This window comes from Somniosus microcephalus, chromosome 6 (genome assembly GCF_052327205.1).
Source record: "Somniosus microcephalus isolate GS21.2 chromosome 6, FLI_Smic_1.0, whole genome shotgun sequence".
Lineage (NCBI taxonomy): Eukaryota > Metazoa > Chordata > Chondrichthyes > Squaliformes > Somniosidae > Somniosus > Somniosus microcephalus.
This window is the reverse complement of record NC_140992.1, coordinates 282,305,803-282,331,063: the sequence shown is the minus strand read 5'-3', so window position 1 is coordinate 282,331,063 and position 25,261 is coordinate 282,305,803. Positions and strand designations below refer to the sequence as shown.

Sequence of the window (25,261 nt, the reverse complement as noted above, 5' to 3'; positions counted from 1 at the left end):
TTGAAACAGCAGCACAGAAAGTAAATGAAAGCCAGCACCCGAGCGCTTAACCTGCCCCTCTACACCCCAGCGCTAAACCTGCCCCTCTACACCCCAGCGCTTAACCTGCCCCTCTACACCCCAGCGCTTAACCTGCCCCTCTACACCCCAGCGCTTAACCTGCCCCTCTACACCCCAGCGCTTAACCTGCCCCTCTACACCCCAGCGCTTAACCTGCCCCTCCACACCCCAGCGCTTAACCTGCCCCTCCACACCCCAGCGCTTAACCTGCCCCTCCACACCCCAGCGCTTAACCTGCCCCTCCACACCCCAGCGCTTAACCTGCCCCTCCACACCCCAGCGCTTAACCTGCCCCTCCACACCCCAGCGCTTAACCTGCCCCTCCACACCCCAGCGCTTAACCTGCCCCTCCACACCCCAGCGCTTAACCTGCCCCTCCACACCCCAGCGCTTAACCTGCCCCTCCACACCCCAGCGCTTAACCTGCCCCTCCACACCCCAGCGCTTAACCTGCCCCTCCACACCCCAGCGCTTAACCTGCCCCTCCACACCCCAGCGCTTAACCTGCCCCTCCACACCCCAGCGCTTAACCTGCCCCTCCACACCCCAGCGCTTAACCTGCCCCTCCACACCCCAGCGCTTAACCTGCCCCTCCACACCCCAGCGCTTAACCTGCCCCTCCACACCCCAGCGCTTAACCTGCCCCTCCACACCCCAGCGCTTAACCTGCCCCTCCACACCCCAGCGCTTAACCTGCCCCTCCACACCCCAGCGCTTAACCTGCCCCTCCACACCCCAGCGCTTAACCTGCCCCTCCACACCCCAGCGCTTAACCTGCCCCTCCACACCCCAGCGCTTAACCTGCCCCTCCACACCCCAGCGCTTAACCTGCCCCTCCACACCCCAGCGCTTAACCTGCCCCTCCACACCCCAGCGCTTAACCTGCCCCTCCACACCCCAGCGCTTAACCTGCCCCTCCACACCCCAGCGCTTAACCTGCCCCTCCACACCCCAGCGCTTAACCTGCCCCTCCACACCCCAGCGCTTAACCTGCCCCTCCACACCCCAGCGCTTAACCTGCCCCTCCACACCCCAGCGCTTAACCTGCCCCTCCACACCCCAGCGCTTAACCTGCCCCTCCACACCCCAGCGCTTAACCTGCCCCTCCACACCCCAGCGCTTAACCTGCCCCTCCACACCCCAGCGCTTAACCTGCCCCTCCACACCCCAGCGCTTAACCTGCCCCTCCACACCCCAGCGCTTAACCTGCCCCTCCACACCCCAGCGCTTAACCTGCCCCTCCACACCCCAGCGCTTAACCTGCCCCTCCACACCCCAGCGCTTAACCTGCCCCTCCACACCCCAGCGCTTAACCTGCCCCTCCACACCCCAGCGCTTAACCTGCCCCTCCACACCCCAGCGCTTAACCTGCCCCTCCACACCCCAGCGCTTATCCTGCCCCTCCACACCCCAGCGCTTAACCTGCCCCTCCACACCCCAGCGCTTAACCTGCCCCTCCACACCCCAGCGCTTAACCTGCCCCTCCACACCCCAGCGCTTAACCTGCCCCTCCACACCCCAGCGCTTAACCTGCCCCTCCACACCCCAGCGCTTAACCTGCCCCTCCACACCCCAGCGCTTAACCTGCCCCTCTACACCCCAGCGCTTAACCTGCCCCTCTACACCCCAGCGCTTAACCTGCCCCTCTACACCCCAGCGCTTAACCTGCCCCTCTACACCCCAGCGCTTAACCTGCCCCTCTACACCCCAGCGCTTAACCTGCCCCTCTACACCCCAGCGCTTAACCTGCCCCTCTACACCCCAGCGCTTAACCTGCCCCTCTACACCCCAGCGCTTAACCTGCCCCTCTACACCCCAGCGCTTAACCTGCCCCTCTACACCCCAGCGCTTAACCTGCCCCTCTACACCCCAGCGCTTAACCTGCCCCTCTACACCCCAGCGCTTAACCTGCCCCTCTACACCCCAGCGCTTAACCTGCCCCTCTACACCCCAGCGCTTAACCTGCCCCTCTACACCCCAGCGCTTAACCTGCCCCTCTACACCCCAGCGCTTAACCTGCCCCTCTACACCCCAGCGCTTAACCTGCCCCTCTACACCCCAGCGCTTAACCTGCCCCTCTACACCCCAGCGCTTAACCTGCCCCTCTACACCCCAGCGCTTAACCTGCCCCTCTACACCCCAGCGCTTAACCTGCCCCTCTACACCCCAGCGCTTAACCTGCCCCTCTACACCCCAGTGCTTAACCTGCCCCTCTACACCCCAGCGCTTAACCTGCCCCTCTACACCCCAGCGCTTAACCTGCCCCTCTACACCCCAGCGCTTAACCTGCCCCTCTACACCCCAGTGCTTAACCTGCCCCTCTACACCCCAGCGCTTAACCTGCCCCTCTACACCCACGCGCTTAACCTGCCTCTAGAGGCTGACACACCTGTTATGTACATTTCAAAAGGGATGTGTTTTATTCCAGTTTTCTTTTTATCACCAGCTCAGGTAAATGCACTTGAAGGCCAACTGTCTTGCAGTGCCATGTCATAGAATCTTACAGCACAGAAGGAGACCATTCAGCCCATCATGCCTGTGCCGGCTCTTTGAAAGAACTATCCCATTATTTGTACTCCCCTGCTCCTTCCCCATAGCCCTGCAAATTGTTCCCCTTCAAGTATTTATCCAATTCCCCTTTGAAAGTTACTACTGAATCTGCTTCCACCGGCCTTTCAGGCAGCGCATTCTAGATCACAACAACTCGCTGCGTAAGAAAATTCTCATCTCCCGTTTCTTTTGCCAATTACCTTAAATCTGAGTCCTCTGGTTCTCGACCCTTTGGCCACTGGAAACAGTTTCTGCTTATTTACTCTATCAAAATCTCTCATGATTTTGAACGCCTCTATCAAATTTCCCCTTAACCTTCTCTGCTCTAAGGAGAACAACCCCAGCTTCTCCAGTCTATCCACGTAACTGAAGACCCTCATCCCTGGTACCATTCTAGTAAATCTCCTCTGCACCCTCTCCAAGGCCTTGACATTCTTCCTAAAGTGTGGTGCCCAGAAATGGCCACAATACTACAGCTAAGGCCTAACCAGTGATTTATAAAGGTTTAGCATAAAGCCTTTGAACCACAGCGCCAACCAGAGCCCGCCCACAAACCTTCCTCCAACCTTCCAACAGTCAGTGAAATATTCTCATTTCCAGTAGTTCAGACTCCTACAGAACATCTCCTGTCTACTAACATTCAATCTGAAATGGCCATAGGCATCTTGGCTGGGAGTCTGACCCGGGTTTAACACATTCTAGGTTGAGCATAATTAACCCTTTAACTGCTGAATGAATACATCTTCTTCCTCCTTACGCCCCACACAGTCAGACAGATCAGAGAATGGATTTCTCAGTAACTCTGCCCGATGAAAAACAAACCTGGTGGAAATAAAGGTCCATGAAACCTCAAATGTGAACAGGGATCAGCGAGAGATCGGTATTTTATTTTAAGGCTCTCAATCAGTGAATAAAAGGAAATCTCAGAAACTCTTACAGAATCAGGGAAGAGGTGGGTCCACATGGCCATTTCACCAGCTCTGTAGGAGTGCGAAGGTCATGCTGGGATATTTCTGCCCGAAACCTGGTTACTAATGGACGGCACAAAGTCTTCAGCAAAACAAAATTCAGCTTTTTTTAAATAGGCAAATGAAGTGGCAGCGTCTGCGAGACTCGTTCCTCTCCCGATCGCGAGACGATTCCACCTCCAGTTAGTTTCACACTCGACTCCAGATCATGCATTTCCTTGCAGTTTCAGGAGTAGGCATCAACTGGAAGATTAAGGAGATTAACAGAAGGCTCAGCCTTCCTGCCCAAAGTCTTCTGTAAATTTCTTCACCTTTTTAAGATCATCGGAATTGACGGTGGGCCGAGTAGTGGCCTGCGAGCGGAGCATGTCAGACTGCACAAAGAAAGAAGAGAGTTCAGGGGTTAGGACCTAGGAGAGAGGGGAAAGCACGAGATGGAAAGTGCCCTCCAAACTTACCCTGATCTGTGAATGAAGTTCTGATTTACACACTAAGAGCAGCAGAGTTTGGAATGACAGAAGGAAGTTTTGCCACAGGCCTCACTCCCCGGCCCTCACTGTGCTGTCACAGGAGGCAGTAACAGAACCAGGAGCCTCAGGCTGCCGGGAAAAGAAGTGAGTCACGGGGGGGGGGGGGGGGGGGGCGGGGGGCACAGGCACGGGGGGGGCGCAGGCCCGGGGGGGCGCAGGCCCGGGGGGGCGCAGGGGGCGCAGGCCCGGGGGGGCGCAGGGGGCGCAGGCCCGGGGGGGCGCAGGGGGCGCAGACACGGGGGGGGGGGGGGGGGCAGGGGGCGCAGACACGGGGGGGGGGGGGGCAGGGGGCGCAGACACGGGGGGGGGGGGCAGGGGGCGCAGACACGGGGGGGGCAGGGGGCGCAGACACGGGGGGGGGCAGGGGGCGCAGACACCGGGGGGCAGGGGGCGCAGACATGGGGGGGGGGCAGGGGGCGCAGACACGGAGGGGGGCAGGGGGCACAGACACGGGGGGGGGGGGCAGGGGGCACAGACACGGGGGGGGGGCAGGGGGCACAGACACGGGGGGGCAGGGGGCACAGACACGGGGGGGGGCAGGGGGCACAGAGACGGGGGGGCAGGGGGCACAGAGACGGGGGGGCAGGGGGCACAGAGATGGGGGGCCAGGGGGCACAGACACGGGGGGGGGCCCAGGGGGCCCAGACACGGGGGGGGGGGGCCAGGGGGCACAGACACGGGGGGGGGGGGCCAGGGGGCACAGACACGGGGGGGTGGGGGGGGGGCCAGGGGGCACAGACACGGGGGGGGGGGGCCAGGGGGCACAGACACGGGGGGGGGGGGCCCAGGGGGCACAGACACGGGGGGGGGGGGGGCCAGGGGGCACAGACACGGGGGGGGGGGGCAGGGGGCACAGACAGGGGGTCAGGGAGGGGCACAGACACAGATGTGTATGCCTGGCATGGGGTCACTACCTTGACACCAGTTAGCTGAAAATTTAAATTCTTCATTCCCAATAAAATCTCACTTTTCTGCTCAGCCGACTGTGCCAAGGTCCAACTGACCTCGAATTGGCCTCACTAATTTCACCCCCCTCACTGCGATCCAGCCACTGCATTGTTAGCGGCACGCAGGTACACGACGAAGATACAGGAGCAGCAGCGTTACCATGCAAACCACAGGCTCCAGCAGCTTATCACTGGGAACATCCACCCAGGTCATCTCAATGGCGGCCGGGTCCCCAGGAGAACAGGGCGTCAAAAGGTCGTCCACTATGACATCTGGATTTGTCCTGCATGGACCTCGAATCTAATGAGGAAGAGATCAGACAGTTAATGCTACATCACCATGACAACTGATAGCAAAGCATCTCAATTATTTCTAACTGAGCCTGTTTGTGAAACTCTGGGCACTGCTACTGTCTCACTCGGCAGGTGGTACAAACACAGTGATGGGTTTTATACACAGGGGCACTGGATATAGAAACAAGGAAGTGATGCTAAATTTATAAGGAGGAGGACACAAAGGAGGTGCCTTATAAAGGAGGACACAAATAACCTCCCAGAGATGTCGGGGAACATAGGGTCTGATGAAAGGGAGGAACTGAAAGAAATCAGTATTTGTAGGGAAATGGTGTTAGGGAAATTGATGGGATTGAAGGCCGATAAATCCCCAGGGCCTGATAATCTACATCCTAGGGTACGTAAGGAAGTGGCCCCAGAAATAGTTGATGCTTTGCTGATCATCTTCCAGCATTCAATGGAATCTGGAACAGTACCCATGGATTGGAGGGTAGCTAATGTTACCCCACTATTCAAAAAAGGTGGTAGAGAGAAAACGGGGAATTGCAGACCGGTAAGCCTGACATCGGTAGTGGGGAAAATGCTAGAGTCCATTATAAAAGATGTAATAGCAGAGCACTTGGAAAACAGTGACAAGATCAGACAAAGTCAACATGGATTTACAAAAGGTAAATCGTGCTTGACTAAACTACTGGAATTTTTTGAGGATGTAACTGGTAAAATAGATAAGGGAGAACCAGTGGATGTGGTGTATTTGGACTTTCAGAAGGCTTTCGATAAGGTCCCGCACAAGAGATTAGCGTGTAAAGTTAAGGCACATGGGATTGGGGGCAAGGTATTGACTTGGATAGAGAACTGGTTGGCAGGCAGAAAGCAAAGAGTTGGAATAAACGGATCTTTTTCCGAGTGGCAGGCAGTGACTAGTGGGGTACCACAGGGATTGGTCCTTGGACCCCAGCTATTCACAATATATATTAATGATCTAGACAAGGGAACTAGATGTAATATCTCCAAATTTGCAGACGACACAAAGCTGGGTGGGCGTGTGTACTGTGAGGAGGATGCTGAGAAACTCCAGGATGATTTGGACAGGTTGGGTGATTGGGCAAAAGCATGGCAGATGCAATATAACGTGGATAAATGCGAGGTTATCCACTTTGGTGGCAAAAACAGGAAGGCAGATTATCTGAATGGCAATAGATTGGGAGAAGGGGAAGTGCAACGAGACCTGGGTGTCCTTGTGCACCAGTCGCTGAAGGTAAGCATGCAGGTGCAGCAGGCGGTTAAGGCGGCAAATGGCATGTTGGCCTTCATAGCGAGAGGGTTTGAGTACAGGAACAAGGATGTCTTGCTGCAGTTATACAGGGCCTTGGTGAGACCACATCTGGAGTAGTGTGCGCAGTTTTGGTCGCCTTATCTGAGGAAGGATGTTCTTGCTATGGAAGGAGTTCAGCGAAGATTCACCAGGCTGATACCTGGGATGGCAGGAATGATGTATGAGGAGAGATTGGGTCGATTGGGCTTGTACTCGCTGGAGTTTAGAAGAATGAGAGGGGATCTCATTGAAACTTATAAAATTCTGGCAGGACTGGACAGACTAGATGCAGGAAGGATGTTCCCGATGGCCGGGGAGTCCAGAACTAGGGGTCACAGTCTAAGGATAAGGGGTAGGCCATTTAGGACAGAAATGAGGAGGAATTTCTTCACCCAGAGAGTGGTGAACCTGTGGAATTCTCTACCACAGAAGGCAGTAGAGGCCAATACATTAAATATATTCAAGAAGGAGTTGGATATATTTCTTAAGGCTAAAGGGATCAAGGGGTATGGGGAGAAAGCAGGGACCGGGTACTGAATTTGGATGATCAGCCATGATCGCATTGAATGGCGGAGCAGGCTCGAGGGGCCGAATGGCCTACTCCTGCTCCTATCTTCTGTGTCTCTGTTTCTATAAGCCACAGTTGGAGTGCTGTGTGCAGTTTGGCACATTCAGGAAGGGTACAGAGCCATGGTGAGGGCAGAGTGAAGATTCACTATAATGGGACCAGGAACAAAACATTATAGTTCTAAAGACAAAGAATTGGGGCCTTTTTCAGAGAAACTGAAAAGGTTAAAGGGGGAAACTAACAGAGGTTCTTAAAATAATGGAAGGTTTTGTGGGGGTAAATAGTGAAAGATTGTTCCCACTGGCTGGTGAAGCAGTAATGGAGAGAGGGACACAGATTGTTGGGGAGGAAGAAATGTTTTCACACAGAGATGATCAGAATGTTTTAGAGACTATTGAAGCAGAGACCATCATTAAAAGGGAAGTGGTGAGTATTTGAAAAAGACAAATATACACAAGAACTAGGAGCAGGAGTAGGCCATTCAGCCCCTCAAGCCTCCTCAATAAGATCATGGCTGATCTTCGACCTCAACTCCACTTTCCCGCCCAATCCCCATATCCCTTAATTACCTTAGTGCCCAAAAATCTATCGATCGCAGTCTTGAATATACTCAGCAACTGAGCCTCCACAGCCCTCTGGGGCAGAGAATTCCAAAGATTCACCACCCTCTGAGTGAAGAAATTCCTCCTCATCTCAGTCTTAAATGGCCGACCCCTTATCCTGAGACTGTGACCCCTAGTTCTGGACTTTCCAACCAGGGGAATCGACCTGTCAAGACCCCTCAGAATCTTCTGTTTCAACGAGATCACCTGATATATATGCTTCAATGAGATCACCATCGCAGTCCTAAATGGCCAACTCCTTATTCTGAGACTGTGAGCCCTAGTTCTAGACTCTCCAGCCAGGGGAACCAGCCTGTCAAGCCATCTAAGAATTTTACACGTTTCAATGAGATCACCTCTCACTCTTCTAAATTCCAGAGTATACGCTCATTCTACTCAAACTAATATAAAAGGAAATGGGGCGAGAGGATTGGGGGAAAGAGGCGAGGGGATGGGGGAATGGGGCGAGGGGATTGGGGGAAAGAGGCGAGGGGATGGGGGAAAGAGGCGAGGGGATTGGGGGAAAGAGGCGAGGGGATTGGGGAAAGAGGCGAGGGGACGGGGGAACGGGGCGAGGGGATTGGGGGAAAGAGGCGAGGGGACGGGGGAACGGGGCGAGGGGACGGGGGAACGGGGCGAGGGGATTGGGGAAAGAGGCGAGGGGATTGGGGGAAAGAGGCGAGGGGATTGGGGAAAGAGGCGAGGGGATTGGGGAAAGAGGCGAGGGGACGGGGGAACGGGGCGAGGGGATTGGGGGAAAGAGGCGAGGGGACGGGGGAACGGGGCGAGGGGACGGGGGAACGGGGCGAGGGGACGGGGGAACGGGGCGAGGGGACGGGGGAACGGGGCGAGGGGACGGGGGGAACGGGGCGAGGGGACGGGGGAACGGGGCGAGGGGACGGGGGAACGGGGCGAGGGGACGGGGGGAACGGGGCGAGGGGACGGGGGAACGGGGCGAGGGGACGGGGGAACGGGGCGAGGGGACGGGGGAACGGGGCGAGGGGACGGGGGAACGGGGCGAGGGGACGGGGGAACGGGGGGAGGGGACGGGGGAACGGGGCGAGGGGATTGGGGGAAAGAGGCGAGGGGATGGGGGAAAGAGGCGAGGGGATGGGGGAAAGAGGCGAGGGGATGGGGGAAAGAGGCGAGGGGATGGGGGAAAGAGGCGAGGGGATGGGGGAAAGAGGCGAGGGGATGGGGGAAAGAGGCGAGGGGATGGGGGAAAGAGGCGAGGGGATGGGGGAAAGAGGCGAGGGGATGGGGGAAAGAGGCGAGGGGATGGGGGAAAGAGGCGAGGGGATGGGGGAAAGAGGCGAGGGGATGGGGGAAAGAGGCGAGGGGATGGGGGAAAGAGGCGAGGGGATGGGGGAAAGAGGCGAGGGGATGGGGGAAAGAGGCGAGGGGATGGGGGAAAGAGGCGAGGGGATGGGGGAAAGAGGCGAGGGGATGGGGGAAAGAGGCGAGGGGATGGGGGAAAGAGGCGAGGGGATGGGGGAAAGAGGCGAGGGGATGGGGGAAAGAGGCGAGGGGATGGGGGAAAGAGGCGAGGGGATGGGGGAAAGAGGCGAGGGGATGGGGGAAAGAGGCGAGGGGATGGGGGAAAGAGGCGAGGGGATGGGGGAAAGAGGCGAGGGGATGGGGGAAAGAGGCGAGGGGATGGGGGAAAGAGGCGAGGGGATGGGGGAAAGAGGCGAGGGGATGGGGGAAAGAGGCGAGGGGATGGGGGAAAGAGGCGAGGGGATGGGGGAAAGAGGCGAGGGGATGGGGGAAAGAGGCGAGGGGATGGGGGAAAGAGGCGAGGGGATGGGGAAAAGAGGCGAGGGGATGGGGGAAAGAGGCGAGGGGATGGGGAAAGAGGCGAGGGGATGGGGGAAAGAGGCGAGGGGATGGGGGAAAGAGGCGAGGGGATGGGGGAAAGAGGCGAGGGGATGGGGGAAAGAGGCGAGGGGATGGGGGAAAGAGGCGAGGGGATGGGGGAATGGGGCGAGGGGACGGGGGATTGGAACGAGAGGACATGGTCCTGGTAGAATAGCACGGAGGCTGCCTGACAGTCTCCTAAACATCCGTGCTCCACCAATCAGTAAAAAGCTCAGAGAAACAAGTAGTAGCTAGGAAGTGATTGTGGCCTCAAGGAGCCTCAATGTTACAATGAGTAACAGTAACCAGGGAGAATGAGGAGAAAAAGGTAAACACAATCGCCCAGAGAATTAAACTCCATTTCAGGCAGGGCGGTGGAGAAAAAGACATTTTTAAAAATCATTCCTTGGGATGTGGGCATCGCTGGCATTACTGCAGGCCGTGTGGTGAACATAAGAATTAGGAGCAGGCGGCCATTTGGCCCTTTGAGCCTGCTCCGCCATTCAATAAGATCATGGGTGATCTTCTACCTCAACTCCACTATCCCCACATCCCTTGATTCCCGTAATATTCAAAAATTTATCAATCTCTGTCTTGAATATACTCAACGACTGAGCCTCCACAGTCCTCTGGGATAGAGAATTCCAAAGATTCACCACCCTCTGAGTGAAGAAATTTCTCCTCATCTCAGTCCTAAATGGCCGACCTCTTATTCTGAGACTGTAACCTCTGGTTCTAAACTCCCCAGCCAGGGGAAACATCCTCCCTGCATCTACCCTGTCAAGCCCTGTAAGAATTTTGTATGTTTCAATGAGATCACCTCTCATTCTTCTAAACTCTAGAGAATATAGGCCTAGTCGACCCAATCTCTCCTCATAGGACAATCCCTCCATCCCAGGAACCAGTCTGGTGAACCTTTGTTGCACTCCCTCTATGGCAAGTATATCCTTCCTTAGGTAAGATCATCAAATCTGTACACAATACTCCAGGTGTGGGCTCACCAGGGCCCTATGTAGCTGCAATAAGATGTCTTTACTCGTATACACAAATCCTCTTGTAATAAAGGCCAACATACCATTTGCTTTCCTAATTGCTTGCTGTACCTGCATGTTAACTTTCAGTGATTCGTGTACAAGGACACCCAGGTCCCTCTGAACACCAACATTTCCCAATCTCTCACCATTTAAAAAATACTCTGCTTTTCTATTTTTCCTACCAAAGTGCATAACTTCACATTCCTCCACATAATATTCCATTTGCCATGTTCTTGCCCACTCACGTAGCCTGTCTATATCCCCTTGCATTCTCCTCACAACTTACATTCCCACCCAGCTTTGTATCATCAGCAAACTTGGATATATTACATTTGGTTCCCCCATCCAGATCATTGATGTAGATTGTGAATAGCTGAGGCCCAAGCACTGATCCTTGCGGTACCCCACTAGTTACAGCCTGCCAACCTGAAAGTGACCCGTTTATTCCTACTCTGTTTTCTGTCCGTTAACCAATCCTCAATTATTCTAGTATATTACCCCCAATCCCATGAGCCCTAATTTTGTTTAATAACCTCGTGTGGCACCTCATGAATGCCTTCTGAAAATCCAAATACACCACATCCACTGGTTCCCCCTTATTTATTTTGCTAGTTACAACCTCAAAAAAACTCCAAGATTTGTCAAACACGATTTCCCTTTCATAAATCCGTGTTAACTCTGCCGAATCCTATTATTATTTTCTAAGTGCCCTGTTACCATGTCCTTAATAATAGATTCTAGCATTTTCCCTACTACTGATGTCAGGCTAACTGGCCTGTAGTTCCCCGTTTTCTCTCTCCCTCCTTTCTTAAATAGTGGGGTTACATTTGTTACCTTCCAATCCGTGGGAACCGTTCTAGAATCTGTGGAATTTTGGAAAATGACAACTAATGCATCCACTATCTCTATAACCGCCTCTTTCATCAAAACCCTAGGACGTAGGCCATCAGATCCAGGGGATTTATCGGCTTTCAGTCCCATTAATTTCTCCAGTACTATTTTTTACTAATACTAATTTCTTTCAGTTCCTCATTCTCGCTATACCCTTGGTTGTCCACTATTTCCGGGAAGTTTTTTTGCATCTTCTTCCATGAAGACAGACACAAAATATTTGTTTAATTTCTCTGCCAGTTCCTTATTCCCCATTATCATTTCTCCTGTCTCAGCCTGTAAGGGACCCACATTCACTTTTGCTAATCTTTTCCTTTTTACATACCTATAGAAGCTTTTACAGTCTGTTTTTATGTCTCTCGCTAGTTTACTCTCATTCTATTTTCCCTTTCTTTATCAATTTCTTGGCCCATATTTGCTGAATTCTAAAATCCTCCCAAGCCTCAGGCTTACTACTCTTTTTGGCAACATTATAAGCCTCTTCCTTTGATCTAATACTATCTTTAACTTCTTTCTTTAGCCACGGTTAGACCACTTTTCCTGTGGGGTTTTTGTGCCTCAAAGGAATGTATATTTGTTGTAAATTATGTATTAATTCTTTAAATGCTAGCATTGCTTGTCTAGTAAAGGTGCTCCCACAGTGGGTGCTGTTAGGTTGGTGGGGGTTCTATGATATTGACCCAGTGATGATGTTACTCTCTGGTCTGAGCCCCTGCCAGTTAAAGACTGATTCAAAAATTAAATCAGAACATTGAACAAGAAAAGTTAACACAGATTTGTTCTAGTTCAATAACTTACTCCCAGTGCAGCTACACAATCTCCGAGCAGAGAAACGGGCCTTTAGACACCAATTTTGTCAGTGTTTTCTCCAGCAGTCTAATCCCACTCTCTCCATACCCTTTAATATCCCACTCTCCCGCTCACTCCCCACACCCTTTAATATCCCACCCAGTCTAATCCCTCACCCCTCATACCCTTTAAAATCCCACTCACTCCCCATACCCTTTAATCTCACCCAGTCTAATCCCACACCTTTTAATATCCCTCCCAGTCTAATCCCACTCTCCTGCTCACTCCCCATACTCTTTAATATCCCTTTTAGATTTACAGACTCGGCTTCAACAATCCCCTCTGTATTTCAGAGCGCCCCCCCTCTCTGTATTTCAGAGCGCCCCCCCTCTCTGTATTTCAGAGCGCCCCCCCTCTCTGTATTTCAGAGCGCCCCCCCTCTCTGTATTTCAGAGCGCCCCCCCTCTCTGTATTTCAGAGCGCCCCCCCTCTCTGTATTTCAGAGCGCCCCCCCTCTCTGTATTTCAGAGCGCCCCCCCTCTCTGTATTCCAGAGTGCGCCCCCCCTCGTAATTCCGAGCGCGCCCCCCTCGTAATTCCGAGCGCGCCCCCTCTCTGTAATTCCGAGCGCGCCCCCTCTCTCTAATTCCGAGCGCGCCCCCCTCTCTCTAATTCCGAGCGCGCCCCCCTCTCTCTAATTCCGAGCGCGCCCCCCTCTCTCTAATTCCGAGCGCGCCCCCCTCTCTCTAATTCCGAGCGCGCCCCCCTCTCTCTAATTCCGAGCGCGCCCCCCTCTCTCTAATTCCGAGCGCGCCCCCCTCTCTCTAATTCCGAGCGCGCCCCCCTCTCTCTAATTCCGAGCGCGCCCCCCTCTCTCTAATTCCGAGCGCGCCCCCCTCTCTCTAATTCCGAGCGCGCCCCCCTCTCTCTAATTCCGAGCGCGCCCCCCTCTCTCTAATTCCGAGCGCGCCCCCCTCTCTCTAATTCCGAGCGCGCCCCCCTCTCTCTAATTCCGAGCGCGCCCCCCTCTCTCTAATTCCGAGCGCGCCCCCCTCTCTCTAATTCCGAGCGCGCCCCCCTCTCTCTAATTCCGAGCGCGCCCCCCTCTCTCTAATTCCGAGCGCGCCCCCCTCTCTCTAATTCCGAGCGCGCCCCCCTCTCTCTAATTCCGAGCGCGCCCCCCTCTCTCTAATTCCGAGCGCGCCCCCCTCTCTCTAATTCCGAGCGCGCCCCCCTCTCTCTAATTCCGAGCGCGCCCCCCTCTCTCTAATTCCGAGCGCGCCCCCCTCTCTCTAATTCCGAGCGCGCCCCCCTCTCTCTAATTCCGAGCGCGCCCCCCTCTCTCTAATTCCGAGCGCGCCCCCCTCTCTCTAATTCCGAGCGCGCCCCCCTCTGTACACAATACTGCACCCGTGGCCTAACCAACGTCCTGTACAAACCCCATTACCTCCTTTCTCGGCCTCAAGATACAAAAGCCAAAGATTCCTTTGGTTTTTATGACCTTATCTGTTTCTGCTGCCACCTTTATCTGCACCAAGTCCCTCTGCTCCTCTATTTCATTTAAAATCTTGCCATTTAAAATGAATTGCCTTTCCCTATTGTTACTTTCAATCTCTATCACTTTGCGTTTTTCTACGTTGCTTAACCTGAACACTAGCTGCTCGGCCCTGGGACCATGGGTAACAGATGTTACTTCTTGATCAAGACTGGTGTGAGCTGGTGCAAAGTGTGTGACTAACGTAGTCAGAAAGAAATAAAATGGGCATAATTGTAACCAATGTTCTCTGTAATTATTTTTTCCACGCGTGAGGCCTCGAACTGGCCGCGCGGCCCATTCAAATCTTCGCACATGCGCGATTATTCCCACTGAAAAGCCTGTGAGTGACCTGCGTGGGACCTCCGGGCTGCTGTGCAGCTCAACGGGAACGTTGATTGTAATGCGGAATTAGAAAATGCAGCAGAAGAGATCTAGAAAGTTGAGCTTAATGACTGCAATGTGTGATCTTCTGTAGCGAAGCATTGTCTGAGCATGAATTCCTTTAACCCTTGATAAACTTCTAAGTGTTTGATTCCTGTGTCTAGAACTCCCATTTCCAGTACATAAATAAGGACTTTAGTCTCTATTCCTACATCAGAATTTAACGCTCCTCCATTTGGTGTCATCAGGAGATTTCGAAGGGCTTGGCTGAACCAATGGGATATTTGCCCTGGAGGGAGATCGTGACTCCCAGTAAAACACTGACCACTGACTATTTACCTTTTTAAAATGGGTTGCTGATTGCACTTTCCGGACTGGCTGCATTAGCGCATCGCGTACAATGATACAAATGTCTGCGCCAGAATATCCCTCGGTTTTCCTGCCAAGTTCCCTGAAGTCAGCCTCTGTCAGGCAGTATGGGGTTGCGCCCAGGTGCAGTTTGAACATGTGGACTCTTGCTGGCTCCTCTGGCAGTGGGATGTAAATCCGTTTCTCAAACCTCAACAGAAACAACCAGACCAATTAGGGAACTTTTAAATGCTTTCACATAATCAATGAAACTATCTGCAATATTCTGTATGAAACAGCACAAGTTGAAGCCTGACCTCCTCCTAATGGCAGCATCCAGCACCCACGGGATGTTCGTCGCTCCCAGAACCAAGATTCCATCACTACTATTCCCAACACCTGAAGTTGGGGAAACAAATTATTTTTGAATTAGACACAAAGAGGATTCAAGAGCATCAAATACACAGTAAGCAGGTTACTTTTAATTCTGTACAGTTCCTTTTTTATGGATTAAGATATGTAGAAATGCAAAGAATAACTACCCAATCTGCTGAATAGCTCACCTCAGACCCACTCGCTGAGAGAACTGGCACTTTGGGGGCCACAAATACAAGGGTAGCTTTAGCCGGGACCCATTCCCATCTCTGTATAATCACCAGCCACACCAATTCTACCGCTTATGCTGGCTCAGCTGGCCAGACCAGGTGTCACTGTCCTATCTCTGCTCACTTCACCTGCGTTCCTTGATGTACTTTCCCATTCACCAGCAGGTGCAGCCTGCTTTCCAATTAGCGCTTTTTCACTCCCATTCCAGCTGACTCTTTTCACAAAATCCATTCCTTAAACTCTAATTTCACCTGCGCCCTGGGTTTGAACCTGGTAGAGATTGATGGATGAAAATCTCTTTTGACTGACTGCATGGATTTAACCCAGTTTCCAAAGCATGTGGACCCATGGGACAAAACTGCTGATTCAGCACAAATAGTCAATCTCACTCAGAACAGAACGACAGCAAGAGTGCCAAAAGGAAACTATTGTTTGCCGTTGAGAGAGCCTTACTCTGTCTAATTCGTGCCATACATGAACTGAGAGTGCATGATGAGCCAGCATAGAGTAAGGGTAGCGAACGAGCCTCTTGGGAGCTGCATGTGGCTCTTCCATGGCCGAAGTGAAGCTTTGCGAATGCTCTGTTTAGTTGCCACACTCACGATATTGGGTACAAGCTAGCACAATCTGAAGTGCAAACCATACAACAAGTGCTCCGCTTGGCCAAACAGGATGGCATAGAATGATACAGCACAGGAGGTCGTCATTCGGCCCATCGTGCCTGAGCCGGCTCTTTGGTCGAGCTCTCCAATTAGTCCCACTCCCCCAACTCTTTCCCCACAGCCCTGCAAGTTTTTCCCCTTCAAATATTTATCCAATTCCCTTTTGAAAGTTACTATTTTGCACTGAGAGCAATTTGAACAGAGGTCAGGGAGTTGGGCCAGTCAGGGAGTTGGGTGAGGAGCGGAAGGAGGAGCTCCCCTGCTTCGCCTTTGTTTTTCCTAACTTTTCACCCTGTAGGAATTGGTTCTTACTTTACACCAAGGAAAGAGTCCGAGAGCGGGAGCAGTCAAACAACTAGAGTGACGTCACAACCAGGGAAGGAGCTGATTGGTAAGTAGGACCTGGTGAGTATTTCTACAGTCCAGTCGTTAAAGTGAAAGTAAGGTCTCTAGTTTGGAGTAAGTAGTGTTTAAAGGGAAGTAAGGTCCCTAGTGTATTTAATATTCTTTAATTTAAAGGGAGTAAATTAAGGGTAGGACATGGCAGGGCTTCTCAACAGCGTGGAGTGCTCCTCATGTGCTATGTGGGAAGTCAGGGACACTTTCGGTGTCCAGGGTGAACACATGTGCAGGAAGTGTCTCCAGCTGCAGCTACGCGAAATCCACGTTTTGGAGCTGGAGCTGCGGCTGGAGTCACTGTGGAACATCCGCGAAGCTGAGAACTTCGTGGATAGCACGTTTATCGAGGTGGTCACATCACAGGTAAAGAGTGCACAGGCAGACAGGAAATGGGTGACCGCCAGACAGAGTAAAAGAACTAGGAAGGTAGTACAGGAGTCCCCTGGGTCCATCTCCCTCTCCAACAGATTTTCCGTTTTGGATACTGATGGGGGAGATGGTTTCCTCAGGGGAATGCATCAAGAGCCAAGTCCGTGGCACTACGAGTGGCTCAGCTGCACAGGAGGGGAGGAAAAAGAGTGGGAGAGCAATAGTGATGGGGGATTATATCCTAAGGGGAACAGATAGACGTTTCTGTGGCCGCAGACATGACTCCAGGATGGTATGTTGCCTCCCTGGTGCCAGGGTCAAGGATGTCACTGAACGGCTGCAGGGCATTCTGAAGGGGGAGGGCAAATAGTTAGAGGTCGTAGTTCACATTGGTACCAACGACATGGGTAGAAAGAGGGATAAGGTCCTGCAACAAGAATTTAGGGAGCTAGGTAGCAGATTAAAAAGTAGGACCTCAAAGGATGTAATCTCTGGATTATTCGCGGTACCACGTGCGAGTGAGTATAGGAATAGGAGGATAGAGCAGATGAATGCGTGGCTGAAGAGTTGGTGCAGGAGGGAGGGCTTTAGTTTCCTGGATCACTGGGTCTGCTTTTGGGGAAGGTGCGACCTGTACAAGTCGGACGGGTTGCACCTGAACCGGAACGGGACCAACATCCTTGCGGGGAGGTTTGCTAGTACTGTTGGGGGGGGGTGGGGGGGGGGGGGGTGGTTGTGGTGTATGTGCCTTTAAGAGCAATTATGGTGTATGTGCCTTTAAGAGCCCCAGGTGTGCGTAATGCCGGTAATTGCCACTTGGGCTATATAAGCCTGTGTATTGTGTATATCCTTTAGAAACCCCCCCCCAGACTTGCTTAATAAATACCTATGAACCAACTCCTGTCTTCAGTGTCTTTATCTACACACGGACACTACAGTGGCGACGAAGTGGAAACGGACTTACCTGCAATTCGGCAGCACCTCAAGGACATCGATTCCTCCAGCGTCCAGAAGACTCAAGGAAGTAAGAGAAACTGTGGTTTCACCAGCTGGCCAAGCTAGTGACAGGTACTGCGCTAATCCTTCCTGGGCGTCAGGCTGGAGCTCCAGCGGCGGGCTCTACAGCTGAGACAGGCAGCGAAATCGGAGGCAAGCAATAACGGACTGGGAGGGTGCACTCGAGAGACGGCCGGCGCGGCAAGCAGGTCAGCGTTTAGACCTCCGTCGGGAACGAGTCTCCAACAGTGAATAAACGGAAACCACAGTAAAACAGCGTTGTTATCGGTAGCAGCGGCGGGAAGCGCCATATCGTTGCTACAGAGAGAGAGAAAAAAAAAGGCGCGGGAAGCGCCATATCTTTTCTGAAATGCCTAAATCTGGTAATATTGAGGCTTTTGATGGCGAAATAGAAGATTGGACCACATACGTGGAAAGAGTAGAGGTTTATTGCACTGCAAATGGAATAACAGATGAAAAAAAAGCTTCAGTACTTCTGAACTTAATGGGCGCGAAGACATACGGGCTGTTACGAAATTTAATCACTCCAGCCAAACCAAAGGACAAGACTTTTAAAGAAATTGTTGATACCCTGCAGGAGCATTTAAACCCAACACCGCTGCTGATAGCGGAACGATTCAAGTTCTTCAAGAGAAAGCAACACAAGAATGAAAGTAACGCTGATTACCTAACCGAATTAAGAAAGCTATCAAAGTACTGCCAATTCGGAGCAGGACTATCGGATTATCTTCGAGACAAATTTGTTTGCGGTCTCTTAAGTGAAGGAACACAAAAAAGACTGCTTTCTGAAAAAGATTTAACATTGGACAAAGCTTTCAGTATGGCTGTATCATACGAAGCAGCAGCAAAAGGAGCTGCAGAGATACAACAAGAGACACAGGACTTCGGCACCCATAAAATGACACAGGAGTTCGGAAGATGTTATCGCTGCGGCAGATCCACCCATAACCAGAGGGACTGCTGGTTCAAGGGCAAAGCATGCAGGCAATGTGGTAAGATTGGACACATTGCACGGGTATGCCAATCTGGACAAAATAAATCCACTGACAGAAAACAAAAAATCAATAAAGAAAAGTACAGGAAGGTACAAATGATGACGGACAATAGCTCCGAAGACCAGAATAGCGATAGCGACTCCGGAAACAAGAGACTAAGCTGTCTCAAATTACATAATGTACTTGCCAAAGAGGATTACCAAACCATTTGGGTTACCCTCACAATAGCAGGGTCCCTAGTTAAAATGGAGCTAGATACAGGATCAGCTCTAACCGTAATAAATCGACGAGATTACGAGAGGCTATTTTTGCATATACCTCTAAAAGACACATCCATTATCTTAAAAACATATACGGGGCAGAAAGTCTACCCCAAAGGAAAAATAAGGGTGCCTGTGGTATACAACGGCAAAGAGATACAAAAGTTGTATTTATACATTCTACAAGATGGTGGTCCACCGTTGTTGGGACGTGAATGGATAAGGAAGATACGTTTAGACTGGCACTCCATTCAGGCACTGACGGTGACCAGTAAGGAAAAAAACAATGATGACATCATACCTGAACGATTAAAAGACATCTTGGCCAACGCCAAAGAAGTGTTTCAAGAGAAACTAGGAACCTTGAAAGGCATCACCGCCTCAATAAAAGTGGAAGATACAGCAATTCCAAAAAATTTTAAGGCAAGACCGGTGCCATACGCAATACGTCCAGCAGTCGAGGCAGAGCTGAAGAATTTGGAAAAGGCAGGCGTATTATCCAAAATAGATTGGAGCGAATGGGCAACACCCATCGTTCCAGTCATGAAAAAAACATTGAAAAATAACTCTGAGGAACAGAAAAAAATTCGCATCTGTGGGGACTTTAAGGTGACTGTAAACCCGGTCCTTCACACGGTACAGTATCCTCTTCCGAGGATAGAAGATATTTTCGCCTCACTATCCGGAGGGAAACGTTTCACAAAAATTGACTTGGCACAGGCATATCTACAGATGGAGGTTGAGGAGACCTCTAAAAAGTATCTCACAATAAACACACACAAAGGCCTGTACCAGTACAATCGACTGGTTTTTGGAATAGCATCAGCTCCAGCTATCTGGCAAAGAGCTATGGAGCAAGTCCTGCAAGGGATTCCGGGGACTCAATGCTACCTAGACGACATCCTTATAACAGGAGAAAACGACAACGAGCACCTTGCCAATTTGGAGCAGGTGCTCACTAGGCTGAAAGAACGGGGCCTACGAGCAAATCGCCCCAAGTGTGAATTTTTCCAAAATCAGATATCATATTGTGGCCACATAATTAATAAGGAAGGGTTGCATAAGTCACCTGAAAAAAATTGAAGCAGTTATAAAAGCCCCAGCACCTGAAAATGTTTCACAATTAAGGTCATTCCTGGGATTAATAAATTACTATCATAAATTTTTACCGAACTTATCAACTATTCTACACCCTCTTAATGATCTTCTACAGACAGGAGTGATTTGGAAATGGAACGAAGACTGTAAACGTGCCTTCCATAAATGTAAAGACTTAATCACATCCGAGAAAATTTTGGCTCATTACAACCCATCACTACCAATCAGACTGGCGTGCGATGCATCCCCTTACGGCATAGGAGCGGTATTGTCCCATAGATTCCCTGATGGCTCGGAACGGCCGATAGCTTTTGCGTCACGCTCATTGAACTCAGCTGAGCGTAACTATGCCCAGATAGACAGGGAAGCACTCAGCCTGGTATGGGGAGTGAAGAAATTCAACCATTACCTACACGGACAAAAATTTACCTTGCTGACTGACCATCAACCCCTCATCTCCATATTCAACCCTAAAAAAAGGTGTCCCCATTATGACGGCACAAAGACTAGAGGTGGTCCCTTTTTCTAGGGGCACACCAATACAACATTGAATACAAAGGGTCAAAACAGCATGGGAATGCTGACGGTTTATCACGCCTACCGTTGCCAACGATAGAAGAGGCACCTACAGTAGACCCAGTAGAGATATTCCACTCTACCATAGTGGAATGTCTACCGGTGACAAATTCTGCCATTGAAAGGGAGACAAGAAATGACCCTACTCTCTCACGGGTCTACGATTTAACAGTGAAGGGATGGCCAGCACATGGCGAACCACTGTTGCCAGCATTCTCGCAAAGAAGAGAACAGCTGTCAGTGTGCCGAGAAACCTTGATGTGTGGATCCAGAGTGGTGATTCCACCCAAACTCCAGGATAAAGTGCTAAAGGAGCTTCACGAGGGGCATCTGGGTGGAGTGAAAATGAAGAACCTAGCTAGGGCGTTTGTATGGTGGCCAGGAATCGATGGAGACATCGAAGACATGACCAAGAGCTGCCTAGGATGCCAGAAGGTCCAAAATGCTCCGCCACAGGCCCCTCTACATCCATGGGAGTGGCCCTCATCTCCCTGGCAAAGGGTGCACATCGACTTTGCTGGTCCATTTATGGACTCAATGTTCTTAATCGCAGTTGATGCACACTCCAAGTGGCCGGAGGTAATAAAGATGTCCTCCACCACCACGGAAAAAACCATCACAGTATTAAGGACCATATTTGCCAGGAATGGGCTGCCGGAGCAGATATGTTCTGATAATGGACCGCAATTTGTGTCCGAAGAATTCAGAAAGTTCTTAAAGAACAATGGGGTAAAGCACTACACGTCCGCCCCATACCATCCCGCCACCAATGGATTGGCTGAAAGGTTTGTCCAGACCTTCAAGAAGGCCATCAAGGCCATGGGTAATGAAGACATAAAACTTCAGCACAAGGTGGATAACTTCTTATTTGCATATAGGAATGCAACGCATATGGTTACTAACCAAACTCCCGCCATGATGTTCTACAATAGAAACCTAAGATGCCGGCTGGATTTGGTCAAGCCCAACATCCGAAGGGACGTGGAGAACCGGCAGTTTCAGGGCATGAATGAAAGGCCAACTAGGGCCTTCCAGATAGGCCAACCGGTTTTGGCCCGGGACTACCGTACCGAGAAATGGCAGCCTGGAACTATCTGCACACGATTAGGACCACTGATGTGTACCGTGGACATCGGAGACAGCATAATAAGGCGCCATGCTGACCAAATCATCAAGTCATCCGAAAAGGGACAACCTACACCACCACTCTATACATCTAACGATGAAGTAGAGATACCCATATCTACCTCCGATCCGGTGATACTGGAGCCCGATGAACCCGACACTGGCCTTCAAGCCGAATCAGCCTTGCCAGAAGAACCTACTACACCACCAGAAACTACTACACCCCCGAGGCGTTATCCGGACCGAGTCAGGAAGCCTCCTGAGAGACTAACTTATAATTAATTAATACAGCAATGTATATTATTTTGCATATAACGTAATTAATAATTACTTAAAATATGATGTAGTTAGCTAGAAGGGGAGGAATTGTGGTGTATGTGCCTTTAAGAGCAATTATGGTGTATGTGCCTTTAAGAGCCCCAGGTGTGCGTAATGCCGGTAATTGCCACTTGGGCTATATAAGCCTGCGTATTGTGTATATCCTTTAGAAAACCCCCCCCAGACTTGCTTAGTAAATACCTATGAACCAACTCCTGTCTTCAGTGTCTTTATCTACACACGGACACTACAGGGGTGGTTTAAACTAACTTGGCAGGGGGATTGGATACGGAGTGGAGCTATAGTAGGGGGTGATGCACAGCCAAATATAGAGGAAAAAACAAGTCAGCCTGGAAGGCAGAGCAAATATGTAATGGCACAAGGGAGTATGGCAAGGCTGGATGGCATTTATTTTAATGCAAGGAGTCTTGCGAGTAAGGCAGATGAATTGAAGGTGTTGATGAACACATGGGAGTATGATATTGTTGCTATCACAGAGATATGGTTGAGGGAGGGGCAGGACTGGCAGCTCAATATCCCGGGGTATAGAATCTTCAGGCGAGACAGAGGGGGGTGTCGCAATATTAATTAAGGAGTCAATTACTGCTGTAAGGAGGGATGATATCTTAGCTGGTTCCTCTAATGAGGCCATATGGGTAGAACTTTAAAACTAAAAGGAGGCAAGCACTTTGCTGGGAGTGTACTATAGGCCCCCCAACAGTCAGGGGGAGGTAGAGGAACAGATATGTAGGCAAATCTCAGAGAAGTGTAGAAATAATAGGGTAATAATAGTAGGGGATTTCAACTTCCCCAATATTAACTGGGATAGTCAGAGTGTGAAAGGCTTAGAGGGTGCAGAATTCTTAAAGAACATCCAGGAGAGCTTTTTGAGCCAGCATGTAGAAAGTCCTACAAGAGAGGGGGCGGTACTGGACCTAATTCTAGGGAATGTAGCCGGACAAGTGGTAGATGTGTCAGTAGGAGAGCATTTTAGTGACAGCAACCATAATTCGGTGAGATATAAGGTAGTCATGGAAAAGGACAAAGATGGACTGGGAATAAAGGTTCTAAATTGGGGGAAGGCCGATTTTAATATAAGGCAGGATCTAGCCAAAATGGACTGGGATCAGCTACTTTTAGGAAAATCCATATCAGAGCAATGGGATTCTTTCAAAAAGGAAATAGAGAGAGTAGAACACCAACATGTTCCCGTAAACAAGCCCAGGGAACCCTGGATGTCAAGCGATATACAAGAATGGATTAGAAATAAAAGGGAGGCTTTTGGCAGATACAAAGGACTAAAAACAGTGGAAGCCCTAGAGGAGTATAGAAATTGCAGGGGGGTACTTAAAAAAGAAATTATGAGATCGAAGAGGGGACATGAAAAAACACTGGCGGGCAAAATAAAGGAAAATCCCAAGGTGTTTTATAAGTATATTAAGGGCAAGAGGGTAACCAGTATGGACCAAAGTGGCAACCTGTGTGTAGAGCCGGAAGATGTAGGTGAGGTTTTAAATGAATATTTTGCATCTGTGTTCACTATGGAGAAGGGTGATGTAGGCATAGAAATCAGGCAGGGGGATTGTGATATACTTGAACAAATTAATATTGAGGGGGAGGAGGTACTAGCGGTTTTAGCGGTCTTAAAAGTGGATAAATTTCCAGACCCTGACGGGATGTATCCCAGGCTGCTGTGTGAGGCAAGGGAGGAGATTGCAGGGGCTCTGACACAAATTTTCAGAACCTCTCTGGCCACAGGGGAGGTGCCAGAGGACTGGAGAACAGCTAACATAATACCATTGTTCAAGAAGAGTAGTAGGGATAAACCAGGGAATTACAGGCCAGTGAGCCCAACATCAATGGTAGGGAAATTATTGGAAAAAGATCTGAGGGACAGAATTAGTCTCCACTTGGAGAGGCAGGGATTAATCAGGGATAGTCAGCATGGCTTTGTCAGGGGGCGATCATGTCTGACCAATTTGATTGAATTTTTTGAGGGGGTGACTAGGTGTATGGATGAGGGTAGTGCAGTTGAGGTAGTCTACATGGACTTCAGTAAGGCTTTTGACAAAGTCCCACATGGGAGACTGGTCAAGAAGGTAAGACCCCATGGGATCCAGGGCAATTTGGCACACTGGATCCAAAATTGGCTTAGTGGCAGGAGGCAGAGGGTGATGGTCGAAGGTTGTGTGTGTGATTGGAAGCCTGTGTCCCGTGGTGTACCGCAGGGATCGATGCTGGGTCCTTTGCTGTTTGCAGTGTACATTAATGATTTAGATATGAATGTAGGAGGTATGATCAGTAAGTTCGCAGATGACACGAAAATTGGAGGAGTGGTAAATAGCGAGGAGGGAAGCTTTAGGCTACAGGATGATATAGATGGGATGGTTAGATGGGCAGAACAGTGGCAAATGGAATTTAACCCTGAAAAGTGCGAGGTGATGCATTTTGGGAGGACTAACAAGGCAAAGGAATACACAATGAATGTTAGGATCCTAAGAAGGACAGAGGATCAGAGGGACCTTGGTGTGCGTGTACATAGATCCCTGAAGGCAGCAGGATAAGGTGGTTAAAAAGGCATATGGGATACTTATATTCTATGCCTCGGCTAATGAAGGCAAGAGCAGGGAGGTTATGATGGAGCTGTACAAAACGCTCGTTAGGCCACAGCTGGAATACTGTGTGCAGTTCTGGTCGCCACACTATAGGAAGGTTGTGATTGCATTGGAGAGGATGCAGGGGAGATTCACCAGGATGTTACCTGGGCTGGAGAGCTTCAGCTATGAAGAGAGACTGGACAGGCTGGGGTTGTTTTCCTTAGAGCAGAGAAGGCTGAGGGGGGACCTGATTGAGGTGTACAAAATTATGAGGGGCATAGATAGGGTAGACAGAAAGGAACTTTTCCCCTTAGTAGAGGGGTCAATAACCAGGGGGCATAGTTTCAAGGTAAGGGGCAGGAGGTTCAGAGGGGATTTGAGGAAAAACTTTTTCACCCAGACGGTGGTTGGAATCTGGAACTTACTGCCTGAAAGGGTGGTAGAGGCAGGAACCCTCACAACATTCAAGAAGCATTTAGATGAGCACTTGAAACGCCATAGCATACAAGGCTACGGACCAAGTGCTGGAAAATGGGATTAGAATACAGGGCTTGATGGCTGGTGCGGAC

The 25,261-nt window shown here is 50.9% G+C and overlaps 1 protein-coding gene across 3 annotated transcripts in view; it reads right to left on the bottom strand.

Annotated features, from left to right (window-relative positions):
• Positions 1–3,464: 3,464 nt before the first annotated feature.
• Positions 3,465–25,261, bottom strand: part of LOC147116786 (vacuolar protein sorting-associated protein 4A) — a 66,153-nt gene continuing 44,356 nt past the window's right edge. For all 3 annotated transcript variants that reach the window (XM_085991970.1, XM_085991972.1, XM_085991971.1), the window contains 4 exons: positions 14,988–15,069; positions 14,662–14,881; positions 5,216–5,356; positions 3,465–3,952 (listed from right to left, as the gene is read on the bottom strand). In XM_085991970.1, coding sequence (XP_085848096.1) covers positions 3,851–3,952; positions 5,216–5,356; positions 14,662–14,881; positions 14,988–15,069 — 545 coding nt within the window. In that variant the 3' untranslated portion in view covers positions 3,465–3,850. The remainder of the gene's footprint in view (positions 3,953–5,215; positions 5,357–14,661; positions 14,882–14,987; positions 15,070–25,261) is intronic.